The sequence below is a fragment of the Salpingoeca rosetta genome (assembly GCF_000188695.1).
Source record: "Salpingoeca rosetta unplaced genomic scaffold supercont1.10, whole genome shotgun sequence".
NCBI classification, from domain to species: domain Eukaryota; class Choanoflagellata; order Craspedida; family Salpingoecidae; genus Salpingoeca; species Salpingoeca rosetta.
The window spans coordinates 1,236,049-1,252,789 of NW_004754924.1; the positions used below are offsets into that span (position 1 = coordinate 1,236,049).

The window sequence follows — 16,741 nt, forward strand, 5'->3', positions numbered from 1 at the left end:
GTGTGTGTGTGTGTGTGTGTGTGTGTGTGTGTGTGTGTGTGTGTGTGTGTGTGTGTGTGTGCCCGAACCACTCAACAATGCACCAGGTCGCCGCGGGCTTGGAGTATGTCCACCACAAAGGTGAGGCCTTGTTTGAGACGCCCACACTTTCGCTGGGCCTCTACTTGTCACCTCACACATTACCCCACCCCCACCCCCAACACACACACACACACACACACACACACACACACACACACACACACACACACACACACACACACACACACACACACACACACAAAACCTCCGCCATCTCCACTGCGTATGTGGTGTCAGCTCTCATCATGGCTATTCGCCCCCACGAACATCGCCCAATTCACCCACACTTGCGCGTGCAATCCAGGGTTTCTGCACTGTGACATTGCGTGCAGAAACGTGCTCGTATCTCCTTCGGGCGTGCTCAAAATCTCAGATTTCGGCCTTGCCCGCAAGATTGGCAGTGAAGAGTGTAACCTCAAAGGCACAAAGGTGGGCAGTGGGGGAAGTTTCGTTTTCATTACACATTGCCGTGGTGGTTGTGCGCGAGTCGGGCTCGTGTGCCCGCGCACGCTGTGTCAACCCTGCCAAACGTGCATGGCATGAATGCAGCTGTGCAAGGCACTGTGAGTCTTTGCCTGCAAGCAAGGGCGCTGGCGGGAACACAAACCAAAACACGTTTTGTCAACGCAGCACGGCAGCAGCTCACAAACTCCTCGCTCTCTTTTGCGCGGTTCACAGGCCAAATTCCCAATCCGTTGGACGGCCCCGGAAGTGTTTGTGCATCAGCAGCTCAGCGCCGCTTCAGACGTCTGGTGCGTTGTGCGTGTGAGCACGCTGATTTGCACTTGTGTACTCGTGACTGCGTGCATTCAACAGCTGATTGTCACCACGAGCTTGTTCATAACATGCAAACACTAACCCTAAGATTGTGTTTGCTTTCTTTGCCAGGTCTTTTGGTGTTCTGTTCTGGGAAGTGGTCACCCTAGGAGACATCCCATTCGCCACCCTGACAAACAAGGTGCAGTGTTGTGGGTTTCGCCACGTGCAATGAATGCTCAGTTCTTGCAGATCACCGCAAGTACAGTAACAGTCTCCCACGCTCACACTCGCACTCGCATTCGCACTCGCATTCGCACTCACACTCACGCTCACACTCGCACTCGCACTCGCACTCACACTCACACTCACACTCACACACATGCATTGCACGGGTGCAGGAGGCAAAGAGGGCCGTGAAGCGAGGCCACCACCCCGAGAAGCCGCCAAACTGCAGACAGGAGTTCTACCAAGTGATGAAACAATGCTGGAATCAGGATCCGGAGGAACGCCCCGCATTCACCGACGTCGTCCAGGTGTGTGCGTGTGTGTGTGTCTGTGTGTGTGTGTGTGTGTCTGTCTGTCTGTCTGTCTATCTGCCTGTGTCTCTGTCTGTCTGTCTGTCTGTCTGTGTGAAATTTATTACCGCAACAACCAAGCACACGCCCATTCTCACGCCTTTTCCTTCACGCTTGTTCCTTCCACACACACATACACACACACATACACACACACATACACACACATACACACACACATACACATACACATACACATACACATACACATACACACACAGGAGCTACTCAGTCTGAAGATCAAGCTGGCGCACCAGCAGCTGAACACGGCGGAAGTCAAAGAAATCAACATCAAGTCGGTTTCGTGTGATCTTGCGCCGCAACTTTGCGATGTTCTGCAAACCACACATTCGTGCACGTACTTGTTGTCACCCCACTCACCTTGTCATCTCACCCCCTCCCTCTCATATTGTACGCAGGAAAAAGACACCCAAGTTCCACTGGCCACGCAAGCGCAAGACAAGCCACTCGGAAGTGCCAGAGGAGCCTGTTGTGAACGATTGCATCACCGGTCCTGACGCAAGCGTACCGGGGCTGATCCGAATCAAAACGCTGCTCATCAACCAGGACAAGGTGAGAACCAATGCACAAGCACAACACCCATTCACCTTCGCGGTTTGGTTGCGCGCTGCAGTGACGCAAGCAACACTGATCAGTGCAAACATGCTCGCCGGAATGTCAGCTCATCATACACACACACCCGCCATTTGCGCAGATGCACGTCGTGCTCAAGGCGAGTTACAGCACAAAGGCAAGCAAGCTCATCTCTGCCGCCCTCAAGAAGACTGGCATTGGTACGTGTGCATGTTGGTGTGCGTGATGTCTTCAGTTCATTCGGGAGCAGGCATCCTGCCATTATTCAGCTTGGGCGTGCGTGAGCAAGACGCTGAAACCACATCAACAATTCACACGCGTCATGCTCACTCACTCACTCACTCACTCACTCACTCACTCACTCACTCACTCACTCACTCACTCACTCACAACAGATGAAGGCCTGGCCGACAAGTTTTGTCTTGTGGAGGTTGGACACAACGGCGTGTACCAGCGAGTGCTGGACGAGGATGAGTATCCGCTCAGTTTGACCGCTTCCCCGTTTTACAGCAGCATGCAGGAGATCTACATCTGCAGATATGACCAGGCCTTTAACAGTGAGTCGTGCACCGTTGAGAATGACCACATTGGGTTCACACGCCGCGTCCATGCACGCCAAAGTCTGCTGTCAAGTGCACGGCGAGCACATCGCGAACAGTTTCTCACAAGCCAAACCCGCCCTCCGTCAGCCGCCACTCGTTCACACACACACACACACACACACACACACACACACACACACACACACACACACACATTTTTACTCACACCCAAACACCAAACACCCAATCACGCACTCACACAAACTTACGTCCGCTCTTTGTTTTTTGTTTTGTTTTTTTTTCTGCGCGTGCAGTCCATGCGAGCATCCGGCAGCAGCAGGCGCGAGAGGAGGAAAACTACCGCGACGCAGTGGAGCGAACACAACAGCAGCGCACACGCCCACGGCCCAAGGTGGATATGGCAGGCATTGGCGATGATGATGACGACGACAGTGACAACAGCCAGCGCAACAGCCGCTACGAAGACGAGCCAGGGGCTACCGGCGCGTCATCGTCGTCGTCATCACGCAAGCCGAGAGGCAGTGCCGATATTGACGCAGGCGTTGGTGGGGATGGTGCACGCATGCACGAAGACACGGAGGATGAGGATGAGTTTGACACAGAGAAGCAGCCGTGGTTCAAGCGCAAGAAGGGCGAGTTTGGACGCCGGACCGTCAAGATGAACATGAAATCGGCCGTGTACGAGGGCACGGGTGCCAGCAGCGCCGGTGACAACGCTGGCAAGCGCGTGCCTGGCCTGAGTGAGGCGCTGTACGAAGAGCACACGGATCACGATGGCGATGAGCGCGATGACGAGACGAGTCACGCTTCGCACCACCGCCGCCGCAGCCGTGAGCACCTGGGCGCACAGATGATGCAGGAGGCACAGCAGCAGCACCATCATCAGCATCAGCGCGAGATTTGCAAGCGCGACAGCGGCCGCAGCACGATGCCTGCAGGCAACGCCAGCGATGCACCCAGTGCAGCGGGGAGCGACGTCACCATTGCTCTGAAGGATGATGACAACGCTCAGACACATCATCTCGATGCCACACACAGCAGTGGCGATGAGAACGGGCAGCAGCACACAACCGCAACCGCAACAACAGCGGGCATAGAGAACGACAAGGAGCCATGCATTGCGGACGTTCGCCAAAGACTGACAGAGATGATGCAGCGCGATGGTGTTGCACCGGGCCAGCGGCCACCGAAGCCCAAGCCGCGCCCACGACCACGCACACGCCCCAGCCAGGACAACTTGCAACTGCAGAATGGCGAGTCTGAGGATGTCCTTGGTGAATCCACGGTGAGGAACGTGCCGGAGGCCCGTGATCACGATCACGGGCACCACACTGCTCGCGCGTCACATGAGCACCCGCCTCGCCCGCAGCGCAAACGCAGTGACCCGACCATGCAAGGGCCCGTACCACAGCGCCCCGCTGTTCGACAGCGCGCCCCACCGCCGCCGCACAACCGCGATCGCTCCCGCGAAGACATACTCGCAGCAGCAGGCGGCAGTGCAACGAAGCTGCACATCACGCGGGAGACAACAAGCAAGCGGTCGAGCGCTGGCAGCTCGATTGGTGGCGACAGCGAGCAGGACTACGACAACCACCACAACCGCCGCCGTCACAACCGTCACCAGCAGCATGACCCGCATCACTCCATCATTGCCACTTCCGCGCCAAGCGCTGCGTCGTGGCGCCACAGCGTGGGCGATATGAACTCTGGCGCGTCTACGGTGTCTGGGTCAAGCTCAAACCGCAGCTCACGCGACTGCACGGAGCACAGCCGGCACGCGTCGCAGCGCAAGGGAGCGAACGTTCGCAGCATGGCGGAGGCGTGGCGGCAGCGGACACCACAGGGCAGCAACCGTGACAGCCTGCATGAGACGCAGCTTGACGCACGGCAGGTTCCCTTGCCGGCACTGCCATCCAAACTGCGGCTGCTGTCGAGCAGTGCATCTGATGCCGATGGTGCCGGCGACAGCAATGACGGCGGCAGCAACACAGGCAGTGACGCAGCGGGTCCACCGCGCTCAGCAACGTCGGCCCACTCGACCATTTCAGGCCACGGCCATGCCTGCAGGCAAGATGAAGGTGGTGCTGGTGAAGATGGCGATGGTAATTCGCGCAGCCAGCGCCATCATGGCCGCCGCCGCGCGCCCCCACCACCACCGCCAGTCAGTCCAAAGCCCTCCAGAGCAGCGAAGACAGCACACGCAACAGCCGCTGCTGCAACAACGGCACGAGGCACAGACAGGGAGAGGCGCCGCCGACCCGTACCGCCACTGAAGTTGGACAAGCAGGGCTTGGGCGGGAGCCTCTCTGGCAGCGCCAGCAGCAGCAACTCCAGCCTTGCAACATCGCCACTGAGTCCCGTGCGCAACATGGAAGGGCGCTCGCGATCATCGTCACGGTCGTCGCGTCGACGATCAACGCTCATCACCATCCGGGAGGACCAGCAGCTTGCGCTGTCAGAGCCCGATGTCGAGCAGTGCATTGCTGATCTGCATCGCAGGTGCTCGCTCGGCTCCAACGGACGCGCATCATATGGACATGTGCACATGCAGCCGACGCTGCGCTTCCCGCCGCCGCCACCCGTGGTCGTGCCGTCACCAACAGGGCCTGTGCGGCGTGGCAGCTGTGACGAGAGCAGCGCAAGCTACGGCAGCATCCATGACCTCCGCAAGCCACCAAGCACACCATCATCTGCATCGTCGTCTGCTGGCTCTGGCAGTGACGCGTCGACAGGTGGCAGCGTTGCGGCGCCCAAGGACCCGGCGAGCATGGACGACCTTGACCGACTCAACTTGCTCATGATGATGTCGCTGGATGAAGATGACGATGAGGACGACTTTGACGACGACAACGATGATGGTGATGATGATGATGATGACGATGACAATGCAACATGCACGGAGGGGCTGCGCTCTGACCGCGCACGCGAGAGCGGTGAAGCCACGCCTGCGTTTAACTTTGACGACGACGATGACGATGGCGACGATGACGATGACGATGACGATGACGATGGTTACGCGCACGAGTTGGAGACGGTGTCCGCAAAGCCAACACGACTGCTGGAGGCGGTGGCACGGCTCAGCTCCGATGGCTTGATGAGGGGTGCTGGGACACGCGCAACGGCAGGGCGAGGATCATCGTCGTCATCGCGACACCGGCGCTCGACGCTGTCTGAGGAGTCGGACAACAGGAGCGATGGCGGGTACATTGACATTGAGGTGCAGAACGATGGCACGTTGAAGAAGAAGACACGGCGCTCGTCGTCGCACCGGCGTGCGTTTGTCCTCGACAACGACAACTCCGAACTTGCACTTTGAGAGAATGATATGTGTGTGCAAGTGTGTGATTGTGACAAACTGGCTAGAAGTGTGCAAACTGGTCTGTTGTGGTCGCATTTTAGTCGTTCTCTTCATGTGTGTGATTGACAGAGAGCCATGAGACTGTATATGCAGGTGGGCGAGCGAGTGCTTGGGGGCGTACACTGTTTTTTGGGGTGTACACTGTTTGTTCCACTTGACAGTAAACTGTAATTGAGTGGGACACGCGTTTACTTGTTCGAGTGTGCAAAGACTTGTCACATCACACGCGCGCGCACACATGCGCGTGAGTGTGTGTGAAGCAAGCCCCGCACGAACAATCAAACAGAGCGCATGCACACATGGACGAAGAGGCAACACCACACAAGCGAGACTGCGCCAATAACACACGCAATGTCGTTGGCACGCAATAGCAGCAGAGAGACACAGCTTTCTGGACATATAGAAGGCTAAGAGAGGAAAAGAAGAAGGGAAAGAGAAAGTGGGAAGAGGGGAGGAAAGAAGGGAAGAGGGGAAGAAGAAAAAAGAGGGAAGCCAGGAAGAGGACGAGAGAGAAACGACAATTTATTGTGGAGGTCGCCACAATAACCATCACAATAACCATCACAACAACCATCACAACAACCACCACAACAACCATCACCACTTTCCCGCTATCCTTGGCGTCACAATGCACCAGATGGCGTGTGCTCGTTTAGATGGCATTGGGGAGCTTGCGACGGAAGAGGAGAATGTGGGGCTCTGTGTGTATGTGTGTGTGCGTGTGTGTGTGTGTGTGTATGTGTGTGTGTGTGTGTGTGTGTACGAGGTGAGCGAGATCAAAGGACAACGACAGAAAAAGAAGGTCGACATGGCAGAACATGCACTGTTGAGCGAACCCCTAAATCGATGCACATGAGCAGGATTGACGGAAAGAGGCGCACGCAGCTCGGAGGACAATGAAGCAACACCATGCATTGCGACGCACCAGGCCGGTGGATCATGTAGTGAATCCAGCCGCGAGACTGCTGCACGCCAAGGTTGCGCCACTCCGTCTCCGTCATGAGGCGGTCCTGGGGGACCTGACCCACAAGCTCCTTGGGCAAGAACACATGACTACGGTGGAGTGGGGACCGGGGAGAAGAGAGCGGGGGGGGGTGAGTGAGACGAGATGGGTCAATGGAGGATGGAGAGGAAGATGCAGAGGAGGAGGAGGAGCAGGAGGAGGAGCAGGAGGAGCAGGAGGAGGAGGAGGAGGAGGAGGAGGAGGAGGAGGATGGAGAGAAGGATGGAGAGAGGGATGGAGAGGAGGAGGAGAAATTGAACAAGAGGGTGTGATGTGAGAACAATGAAGAATAGGAGGGAAAAGAAAGAAAGAAAGAAAGAAAGGGGAAGAAAGAAAGGAGCAAAAAGGAAGAGGAGTGGAGGTGAGATTGGGGAGGGGGAACAACGCAAGGAAGTGACCGAAAACGTTCGAAAAGAGGGAGCGTCAATCAATGATGTGCGAAACAGAGAATATTGACAACACACGAAAAAAGAACGTGGGCTCGGTAGCGAGGACAAGGGGATGCTATTGCCAAACACAGAGTTCACGCAGCACGCAGAGGAACCCAAAATGTTCGAGTCCCATGCCACCATCACCAATGTTCATGCAAACGCAAGTTGTACACAATGAACAAACGTGGTCGACTCACCGGTACTCGTGGGTCTCGTCGTAGTACTTGTTGCTGTAAGCAATCTTGTCGGCCATGGTGCTGTTCTGTTGGTCCTGAAGACAGAGAAAGACAGAGAAAGACAGAGAAAGACAGAGAAAGTGAGAGGAATAAGAAGGTGTGAGTAAAGTCGCGAGAGGTTATGACGATCGAAAGAAGAAAAACCTCTCTCAACAACAACAAAAGCAACAACAACAACAACAACAACAACAACAACAACAACAAGAGCAGCAGCAGCAACAGCACCAAAGGCACAGCAAGCAAGCACCACCTCATAAGGGCCAACACTGCACCATCTCCATCGACAACCGACACACCTGTTGTGTTGGTCGGTGCTGTGTGTCTGCTCTGATTTTTTCGCGGCACGTCTGGTTGTGTGCTTGGTTGGTGTTTGATGAAAAATTGACATTTTTCAAGCGCTCCCAAATTTTCCCGCCACTGAAAACGGTTAAAACTTCTCGACGACACCATATAAAGTTTAAAGACTGAAATAAGTCGACTTGTCAGGAGCAGCAATAAACACAAGCAACAAACAAACCAAACTCCTCCCACCACACTGCACAACAAAGCACCTTAGTCGCCTTGTCTCCCGACCTGTTCGCCGATCGCTGACATGTGGTGGTCGCGCTTCCTTGCAGTGGCAGTGCTGGCGGTGCTGTTGCTGCCAGCAGCAGTGGCAGCTGCTCCTCGTCCCCTCGTTCGCAGCTCCCACGGTGTCGTCGTTCAGGTCAGTCAGTCAGCCAGTGAGTCACGCAACAACAACAACAACAACAACAACAACACCAACAACAACAACAACAACAACAACAACAAGAACAACACCAACAACAACAACAACAACAACAACAACAACAACAACAACAACAACAACAACAACAACAACAACAACAACAACAACAACAACAACAACAACAACAACAACAACAACAACAACAACAACAACAACAACAACAACAACAACAACAGTGCGATGCTCGTTGTGTGTGTTTGTTTGTTTGTTTGCGACTGCTTGCTTCGCGTGTTGTGGACTTGTGATGGACTCAGTTTGAGCGGGCTTGTGGGTATGCATTTGCAACCCGTGTGCATAATATGCGCATCCTAAATGGTGCGGATGAACCATGCCCGATTTTGTAAACCAAGTTTGTTCTCGCTTTACTTTGCTCGCAACAGTTTGGCAAGCACTATGTGGAGCTCGCCGTCGCCAGCAAGTCCGGGTTTCGGTGAGATCCGTGGCATCTGCGCTCTTACCTGCGCCCTTACCTGCGCCCTTGCCTGCGTCTCACAACAACAATAGTGTCCAGTTTTGTATGTGCGCAACGCACGTCTATGCTCACTCCTGGGCTCTTTCATTTCCCTCGTTTCCGTGTGCGCCAGCGTGAGTATTGCCACAACATCTCCCGATGGCGGCGTGTCATCTCCAATGATCGTCGAGCAGTCGTCCCTCCCGTCTTTCACGCCAATCTCAAAGGGTGTGTGTCTGTGTGTGTGTGCGTGTGCGTGAGTGTGTGTGTGTGTGTGTGTGTGTGTGTGTGCAGCCCTCTGCATCATGGCTTGTGCGCATGCGATCGCGTCATTTCTTGACCCACTCATGCTGCCCGCTCGTGCGTGCTGCTCACTGGTGCCACTCACCGGTTTTGTTTCCACACCCCCCCCCCCCTCTTCTTACCAACAATATAACCGGTGCCCAGGCGACTGGCAGGGCGTGCAGACGTCGTTTGGTGCAATCCAGATCAACACCACGTCCGCCGCCTTCCAGATGCTCGACAACAAGGGATCGGTCATCATCGACTCCCCCAAGCTCTCGTCAGCACTCTCGGCCTCTGCAGGCCTTCAGGTGCAGCGTCATATCACCGCCACGTTGCCGCTCCACTTTAAAACACACACTTCTTTCGTTCTCGTGCATGCACCTCCTTCTTCTTCTGCGCCCCCCCCCCTCCCTGGCTTACACCCAGCACATACACATTGCACACCAATGACTATTATATGCACGCCAATCACCACACACTCACACATGCACACACATGCAATCATACCAAATGTACGCAGGAGGATGTGTGTCAGCAAGCCGTGCCTGGCTACGACGCCTCTGGTGGCACACGCTCCAAGTCTGCGCCCAACGGCCTGCAGAACCAAACCCAGACATCCTGCTGCCAGGCATGCAACGCCGCATCAGGTGTGTGGGTGGGCCTGTTCCGAATCACTTGTCCCATCTCCTCTCCCCCTTGCCCAAGCAGTATAGCTTCCCTCACATCATCCCCGCCCTCCACACACACACACACACACACACACACACACACACACACACACACACACACACACACACACACACACACACACACACACACACACCTCGTGCAGACTGCGACTTCTTTGTGTTTGCGCTGCCCTCTGCCCCCGATCCGTCTGGCGCCAACTGCTGGCTGCTGCACGATGTCCCCGGCATGAACCCGCGCCAGGGCCGCATCAGCGGTGGTAACGCCCCCTCTCCTCCGCCCGTCATTGACTTCACCCTCCCGGCCGCATCGCAGTCGCCGCTCTATTACGGTGCGGGCGGCGGTGCAGGCGACCCCATCACCCACACCTCCTCAAGCGCTTCCGTCGCAAACACACACTTCCAGGTCGAGTATTGTGTGTGTGTGTGTGTGTGTGTGTGTGTGTGTGTGTGTCTGTCTGTGTGTGTGTGTGTGTGTGTCTGTGTGTGTGTGTGTCTGTGTGTGTGTGTTTGCGTGGATGTGTCTGTGTGTGTGGATGTGTGTATCTCAACTCCCTTGTACGTCCTTGACCCTCTTTCTTCTCCCCCTCCTGCTCCTCCTGCTCCTGCTCCTCCTCCGCCTCATCCTCTTCATCCATGTGCATCATCACGCTCACAATCCCACCCGTGTTCGCGCGCTCGCATGCATGTGGTGTGCCTGCAGGCGCCGTACTACTGGTCGACGGACGGCTACAGTGCGCTCGGCGTGTCCCCCGCCCCGTTCAAGGAGGGGGATGTGCAGAGCTATCCGGCCGCCTGGGTCTTTGACGGATCCAACGTACGCCCGTTGCTGTACCTGTTACCGTGGCGTTGGCGGTTGTGTGCATGTGTGTGCGTGCGTACTTGCAGCTCATTTTCTTATTGTGAGATGCACGCGTGTTCCTGCCTTCCCTCGTCTCGCTAGTCGTGCCTTTCCGTGTGTCCCTTCTAATTATCAATCACACGCACACACATGCACACACACATACATACACGCGCACACCTGTTTTGCGGGTGGCAGGTGATGTGGACGATTGGTGGTGACCCACAGGTCGACCTGTATCTCATGCCCGCCGGTGAGCAGCAACTATGACCTCCCGCGCTCTCCTACTGTGACAGCTATTCTCTTGCGCCACATTGAACACACACGAACACACACACACACACACACACACACACACACACACACACACATTCACATTCACACACAACACACACACACACACGCGCGCGCGCATACATTCAAACGTTGTTATGCACCACCATCCACCAATCTCATCACAACCACCACCACCACCACCACGACGGCAATGGTGACAGCGACGGCGTATGATTCGCTGGATTGTCTGTGGGATGTGACTGGCAGGCCGCAGCTGCCCCCGCGCTATGCGTTTGGGTTTCTTGCAGGGCGGTGGGGGTGGGTCAACGCGACCTACATCCACCAGATGCTATCAAACTTCCGCTCAGGCAACTTCCCCGCAGACGCATTCATCTCGGATTTTGAGGTGTGTGTGTGTGTGTGCGCGTGTATGTGGGCGTGCGCTCACATGTCTGTTTCGCAGGCGTGCGTTTTTGCCCACCAGCGATTGTCCGGTGTGTGCTCCTTTTGCATGTGATGTTCAACCCTCACATGTGCTTGTTGGCTCCCTTTCCCCTTGTGCAGTGGTACACACCCGAGCCCGACTACAACCTCCCTAATTCCGGCAGCCCAACCTTCAAGGACTTTACGTACAACAACATCACCTTCCCCAACCCCGTGCAGCAGGTTCACGCATTTGTATGAATGTACGCACATGTACAGATGTACACAAACAGAAACATACTCTCACTCACTCACACACACACACACTCACTCACTTACACCCGCTCGCTCACTCACTCACCACTTGCACACACACACACACACACATCCTCTCCTCTCCATCTCGCGCCCCATACTGTGCCAGCTGCAAGATTACCGCAAGAATCTCAACTTTCGGTTTGGCGGCATCCGCAAGCCGCGTCTGGGCAACAGCCAGCTGCTGGTCATGGCGAAGAACAAGGGCTGGCTCATCGACTGTACGTTGCATGGCTGAATGTTGGTTCCTTCACGCACTGTTGCGGACTGCTGTGGGGGTAAATTGGCTTCATGTAACAATTGTGTACTTATGCTCATCGCAGCTTTGCGCATTCACACTTGGCTTTGTGGTTGTGCTGCATGTGTGCGTGTGTGTGCGTGCATGTGAATGCGTATGTGTGTGTGTGTGTGTGTCGCTATGTATGGGATGTGCGTTGCTCTCTTCTGTGTGCCCCTTTGCTCCTTCAGCGTCGTACACCGGCGGCGGGCGCAACCTCAACTACTCCATCGCCGATCTTCGCACCTGGTGAATACTCTACACATGTGTGTTTGCACTTACGAATCCGCACACACACACATGCGCACGGTCTCTGTCTGTCTCTCTCTCTCTCTTTCTCTCTGTGAAGCACAACCTCTCCTTTACCTTCTGTTCTCCTTCCGTTCACCGCGCTTCCAACCTCACACCCCACGCCACTGCATCCCCGTTTTATGACAGGTACTACGAGCAACACACGCACTTCCTCAAGGAAGGTGTTGAGTTTTGGTGGAATGACGAAGGCGAGACGCAATATTTCACGTTTCACTGGTGGAATGAGGCCCAGTACGATGGTGAGTGTATGTGTGTGTGTGTGTGTGTGTGTGTGTGTGTGTGTCAGCGAAGCCACTTCCAAGTGGTGCTGATCGCATATCTTTGTGTGACGTCTGCCCCATCGGTCGCTGTCCATTGCCATCTGCCCCCCTCCCCAACACTCATCCCACATTTGCTGCTGCAGGTCTCGCTGCGTATGACAAGAGCAAGCGCTTCTTCACCATCAACCGCTCCTACAGCCCCGGCATGTCTCGGTCTGTTCCTCCACGCAACCCTGCGTTGAAAGGGGGGTGGTGGCCTTGTTGTTGATGATGACTACGGGATGTGGGGCAATGTGGGCCCATGGAACTAGATGACCAGTGCGGTGTGGTGTTGGTCTTCATGTCTGTATTGTACATGCGTTGCACGTATTCAACTTGACACGCTCGGTCACTTAAGCACACGCATTATCACACGCACATGTGTAAAATTGCGCGTTTTCACGTCACATCTCATGCTCACTCCCACATTCAAATACACACAAACACACACACACACATGGCCATGACTACATGTATCCCCTCACACCTCCCGTGTACGTCTGGCAGGTTCGGTCTGTCTGTGTGGACAGGAGACATCAGCGTGAGCTTTGAGAGCATGGCGCAGCAGGTCGGATACCAGATCAACTGGAACATGGCCGGTGCCTCGTTTGTGACGTGCGACACGGGCGGGTTCAGCGGGCCAGATGATACCCCGCTGCTCCTCACTCGGTGAGCAGGGGACCTGTGTTAAAACCACACATGCTGCGGCACATGTGGATGCACGTGTGGATTTGGATGTGCATGTAGACGTAGATGTAGACACACGCGCACACGCACACACGCACACGCGCACACGATTGCACTCAAGCGAACAACCATGTCTGGCCACGAGCATGACTGCCCATCATCTCACCACTTCCGACAACAAACGTTGTTTTTGCGCATCACGGCAGCTGGTACTTTGTGAGCGCCTTCCTTGGCATCATGCGTGTGCATTCAACAGACTCCGACATGCCCCATTTCCCCTTCTTGTACGGCCAGCAGGCCGGCAATGCTATGCGCAAGGTGCGCGTCTGTGTGTGTGTGTGTGCATGCATGTGTGCGCTCTCTGTCTCTCTGTCTGTCTCTGTCTGTGTGTGTGTGTCTCTCTCTCTCTCTCTCTCTCTCTCTCTCTCTCTCTCTCTCTCTCTCTCTCTCTCTCTCTCTCTCTTGCGGTTGTGTATGGCAATTGTACACACGTGTGCATGCATGTATCTCTCACGGCTCTGTACTGACGTAGCATGTCGCATTGCCCTCGTTTGCTGCTGCAGGCGCTTGAACTGCGCTACCAGCTGCTGCCCATGCATTACAGCCTGGCCCACGGCATGTACACTTCAGGTACGACACGAACATCACCTAACCACACCACACACACGCGCGCACAAATATTGCACGTGTGTGCCTTTGCATACATGCGATTGTCATTTTTTACCGTCCCACACTCACGAGCGACATATCTTGTTTCGGTGTATGTGCGTGTGTGTTGTTTTGATTTGTTTTGTTCCCAGGTCGCCCCGTGTTCCGCGGCATGTTCTTCGACTATCCAACGGACACGTATGTTATTGGCAGTGCAACCGTGCATGCATGTATGCTTCAATGATATGGCATACCAGCACAACCACAACTCACACACGCACATGTGCACGCACACACGCATACAAACGCGCACACACACATGTGCACACATATCCACGCACATATGCCCATGCCATGCAAACGCATTCATACGTTCCCACGGCCTGGTTTGATGTTTTAGGGTCTGCCAGACTATTGCCACGCAGTGGATGGACGGCGACTATCTTCTCGTCTCGCCCGTTCTGTCCCAGGTGCGGCAATCATCCGCTTCGACTGCCGTTCTCCGCGCTCGGGCCTCGCCTTGCTGCTGTTTGCAAGTGCCGCTCTTTCATATGTTGGGCGCGCTGTTTTCTTTGCACTCCTTGTCACACCGCCCTTGTCTGCTCTTTGTTACGTGTGCTTCACGGCTCGATGCCCGACACACACACTCACTCACTCACCCACTCACTCACACTCACACACACGCCCCACCCCCCTCACTCACTCACACACTCACTCACACACTCACTCACACACTCACTCACACATACGCTGTATTCTTGCGGTGATCGCGCGTGTGTAGGATAACAGCAGCAGCGCTTACCTGCCAGCAGACACGTGGTATGAGTTCAACACAACAACGACCCACACGGGCCCAACCTACATCAAGTGAGTGCTTCCCAGTGCTCGCGCATGGCTGTTCACTTCCAGGAGCGCAAAGTTGTTACTCACACTACGCTGGATGGACGCGATGAGCCGTGGATGCCGTGCAACTTTCGTTTCGCGACACTCCTGCTCCTGTTTTCCTGTTTCGCAAACGTTGATGCGCATCGACACAACCCCTCACATCACACAACACTCACACGTGCTTTCAATTCACAACACACACACACACACAACACTCTTACGTGATACCCTTGCATGCGTCTAGCCAAACAAATGTTGCCCTGGACCATGTCCCTCTCTTTGTGAAGCAAGGTGGCATCCTCCCGCTCGGCCCAGTCATCCAGTACACGGATCTTCTCCCCGGTGGCCCGCTTACCGTTCACGTGCGTGCGCTGTGCCATGTCTCGAAGCCTCCCGACTGCCAACGCTTGCCCCTTGCAAACCATGTCGTTGTGTGGCCTTTGCGTTTTGTTCGCCGCGCTTGCTTGCCTGCATCCACATGCGGGCAAGCGGCCCTTCGCACATAACCATAGCACACAACGCACAAATTCTCACCCTCACTTGAACACCCACAACAACACCACTTATGCTCACACCCCACCACCGCCATTACCACTCACCACACAGGTGTATGACGGTGCTGATGGTGCATTTGAGCTGGTTGAAGACGATGGTGCGACCCTCGAGTACACAAGCGGCGCCACGCTCAAGTCTCACTTCTCGTACTCAAGCGCTTCCCAGACACTTTCCTGGACCAAGTCTGGCAGGTCAGTCGTGTTGGGATTGTAGATTTGTGTGTGTGGTGGGGGGGGGGGTTGCCACACGTTTATAGAGTTACATTTTATCCCTCTCACTCCCTTGCAAACACAAACACACACACACGCGCGCGCGCACACACAGCTATTCTGGCTCTGATGTGTTCACCAACGTTCAGGCGCTGCTGTTCACCCCACAGGGTGTCAAGCAGGGCTCGCTCACGGACTTTACCAAGCCCGGCACCATCAAGTTTTGATGGCGTTGTTTCCGCTCGCGCTCCTTCCACTTGCGCCTGCTTGCTGTGTCACAATCGTGCACACAGCACTGCTGTCTTGCTTGCTTGCTTACTGTGTCCTGATATGTGTGATGTGATTGTGTGCCACGACATTGCTTCCACCAGCCAAAGAGTCCTTCAAGTGCCTCTCGCTCGCCTCGTCACACAGCCTCGCATCGACGCACACGTTTATTGACGATTGGCCGTGCGATTCTGGCGGGAAATCAGTTTGCGGATTGAACGTACACATTTGCTGACGTTTGAACACAATGATGATGGAACCGGAAAAGGGGTGCCATGACAGCACGAGCACAGCAGTACAGCGGCGAGCTTGTTGACTGTGTGTGTATGTGTGCCCGTGTGACAGCTGAAGAAACCCTTGTCCTCCTGGCACGCTCAAGCACAAACAAAGTGCACGGAAGCTACATTTCCTCGCGTCAGAGAAGCCGAGGTGCTCAGCCACCCGCCATCCCCTCCCCTTCTCTGTCTCTCTCTCTCTCTCTCTCTCTCTCTCTCTCTCTCTCTCTCTCTCTCTCTCTCTCTCTGACTATGAACTGGTTTGGTGGACACACGCACGCACGCAAAAAGACCTTCAAACACATAGATTGACTCCCCCCCGCGCGCCGCCCTAACGCACAGAACAACCGCGGCAACAGGGTGGGGGTGCGGGCTTCAGCAAGGACATTGAAATGCTGCTCCCCCTGAACAAGCACAAGAGCAAGGCCAGCCCTGGCAACACGCGTGGGAGGTACCAGCCCATCTGCGCCCCGGTGTTCTGGCTGGTGTCGTGCCTGTGCTGTGCGTTTGTGCGACGGCATGTGTGCCGCCCGTACAAGTGACTGTGCTTGCTTCATTGGGCGTGTGCGAGAAGCTCACGCGCAAACGCGCATCCATGCGTTATGTGTGCTTGCTTCTATCACATGAAGATGTGGTGTAGGTGGCTCTGAGGAAGCGAAGTCACCCACACCACACCCAAAC

At 55.3% G+C, this 16,741-nt stretch overlaps 4 protein-coding genes across 4 annotated transcripts in view; 3 read left to right on the plus strand and 1 right to left on the minus strand.

Annotated features, from left to right (window-relative positions):
• Window positions 1–77: 77 nt before the first annotated feature.
• Window positions 78–6,109, plus strand: PTSG_04570 (serine/threonine protein kinase; the record flags this gene model as incomplete). Its single annotated transcript, XM_004994607.1, has 10 exons — window positions 78–120; window positions 386–510; window positions 760–833; window positions 970–1,039; window positions 1,239–1,373; window positions 1,637–1,710; window positions 1,835–1,988; window positions 2,131–2,209; window positions 2,405–2,566; window positions 2,866–6,109. 10 exons carry the CDS (start codon window positions 78–80, stop codon window positions 5,886–5,888), a joined length of 3,939 nt encoding a protein of 1,312 aa, XP_004994664.1. The 3' UTR covers window positions 5,889–6,109.
• A 386-nt stretch (window positions 6,110–6,495) lies between these two features.
• Window positions 6,496–7,969, minus strand: PTSG_04571 (CDC28 protein kinase regulatory subunit 1B). The gene is made up of 4 exons (XM_004994608.1): window positions 7,897–7,969; window positions 7,562–7,635; window positions 6,856–6,983; window positions 6,496–6,629 (listed from the first exon to the last, which is right to left on the minus strand). Exons 2-4 carry the CDS (start codon window positions 7,615–7,617, stop codon window positions 6,583–6,585), a joined length of 231 nt encoding a protein of 76 aa, XP_004994665.1. The 5' UTR covers window positions 7,618–7,635; window positions 7,897–7,969; the 3' UTR covers window positions 6,496–6,582.
• A 139-nt stretch (window positions 7,970–8,108) lies between these two features.
• Window positions 8,109–16,050, plus strand: PTSG_04572 (uncharacterized protein). The gene is made up of 23 exons (XM_004994609.1): window positions 8,109–8,306; window positions 8,750–8,799; window positions 8,954–9,048; window positions 9,268–9,413; window positions 9,626–9,752; window positions 9,938–10,197; window positions 10,495–10,608; window positions 10,831–10,885; window positions 11,130–11,314; window positions 11,473–11,574; window positions 11,756–11,867; window positions 12,115–12,172; window positions 12,362–12,474; window positions 12,639–12,708; window positions 13,042–13,203; window positions 13,428–13,539; window positions 13,785–13,851; window positions 14,022–14,067; window positions 14,270–14,339; window positions 14,651–14,736; window positions 14,999–15,116; window positions 15,361–15,500; window positions 15,634–16,050. Exons 1-23 carry the CDS (start codon window positions 8,193–8,195, stop codon window positions 15,743–15,745), a joined length of 2,514 nt encoding a protein of 837 aa, XP_004994666.1. The 5' UTR covers window positions 8,109–8,192; the 3' UTR covers window positions 15,746–16,050.
• A 402-nt stretch (window positions 16,051–16,452) lies between these two features.
• PTSG_04573 (uncharacterized protein) overlaps window positions 16,453–16,741 on the plus strand; it is a gene marked incomplete at both ends in the record, with an annotated part of 1,053 nt that continues 764 nt past the window's right edge. Inside the window, one exon of the mRNA XM_004994610.1 lies at window positions 16,453–16,533. Within this exon, the coding sequence (XP_004994667.1) occupies window positions 16,453–16,533 (81 nt within the window). The remainder of the gene's footprint in view (window positions 16,534–16,741) is intronic.

Excerpts from the sequence above, each read along its gene's own strand:
- PTSG_04571 (XM_004994608.1), bottom strand. The coding sequence starts at position 7,617 with ATGGCCGACAAGATTGCTTACAGCAACAAGTACTACGACGAGACCCAC. Across the intron at positions 6,984-7,561 it reads GACGAGACCCACGAGTACCG|TCATGTGTTCTTGCCCAAGG; the intron begins GTGAGTCGACCA and ends ACTCCACCGTAG. Across the intron at positions 6,630-6,855 it reads CTACATGATCCACCGGCCTG|AGCCCCACATTCTCCTCTTC; the intron begins GTGCGTCGCAAT and ends ACATACACACAG.
- PTSG_04572 (XM_004994609.1), top strand. The coding sequence starts at position 8,193 with ATGTGGTGGTCGCGCTTCCTTGCAGTGGCAGTGCTGGCGGTGCTGTTG. Across the intron at positions 10,198-10,494 it reads TCGCAAACACACACTTCCAG|GCGCCGTACTACTGGTCGAC; the intron begins GTCGAGTATTGT and ends GTGTGCCTGCAG. Across the intron at positions 11,575-11,755 it reads TCCCCAACCCCGTGCAGCAG|CTGCAAGATTACCGCAAGAA; the intron begins GTTCACGCATTT and ends ATACTGTGCCAG.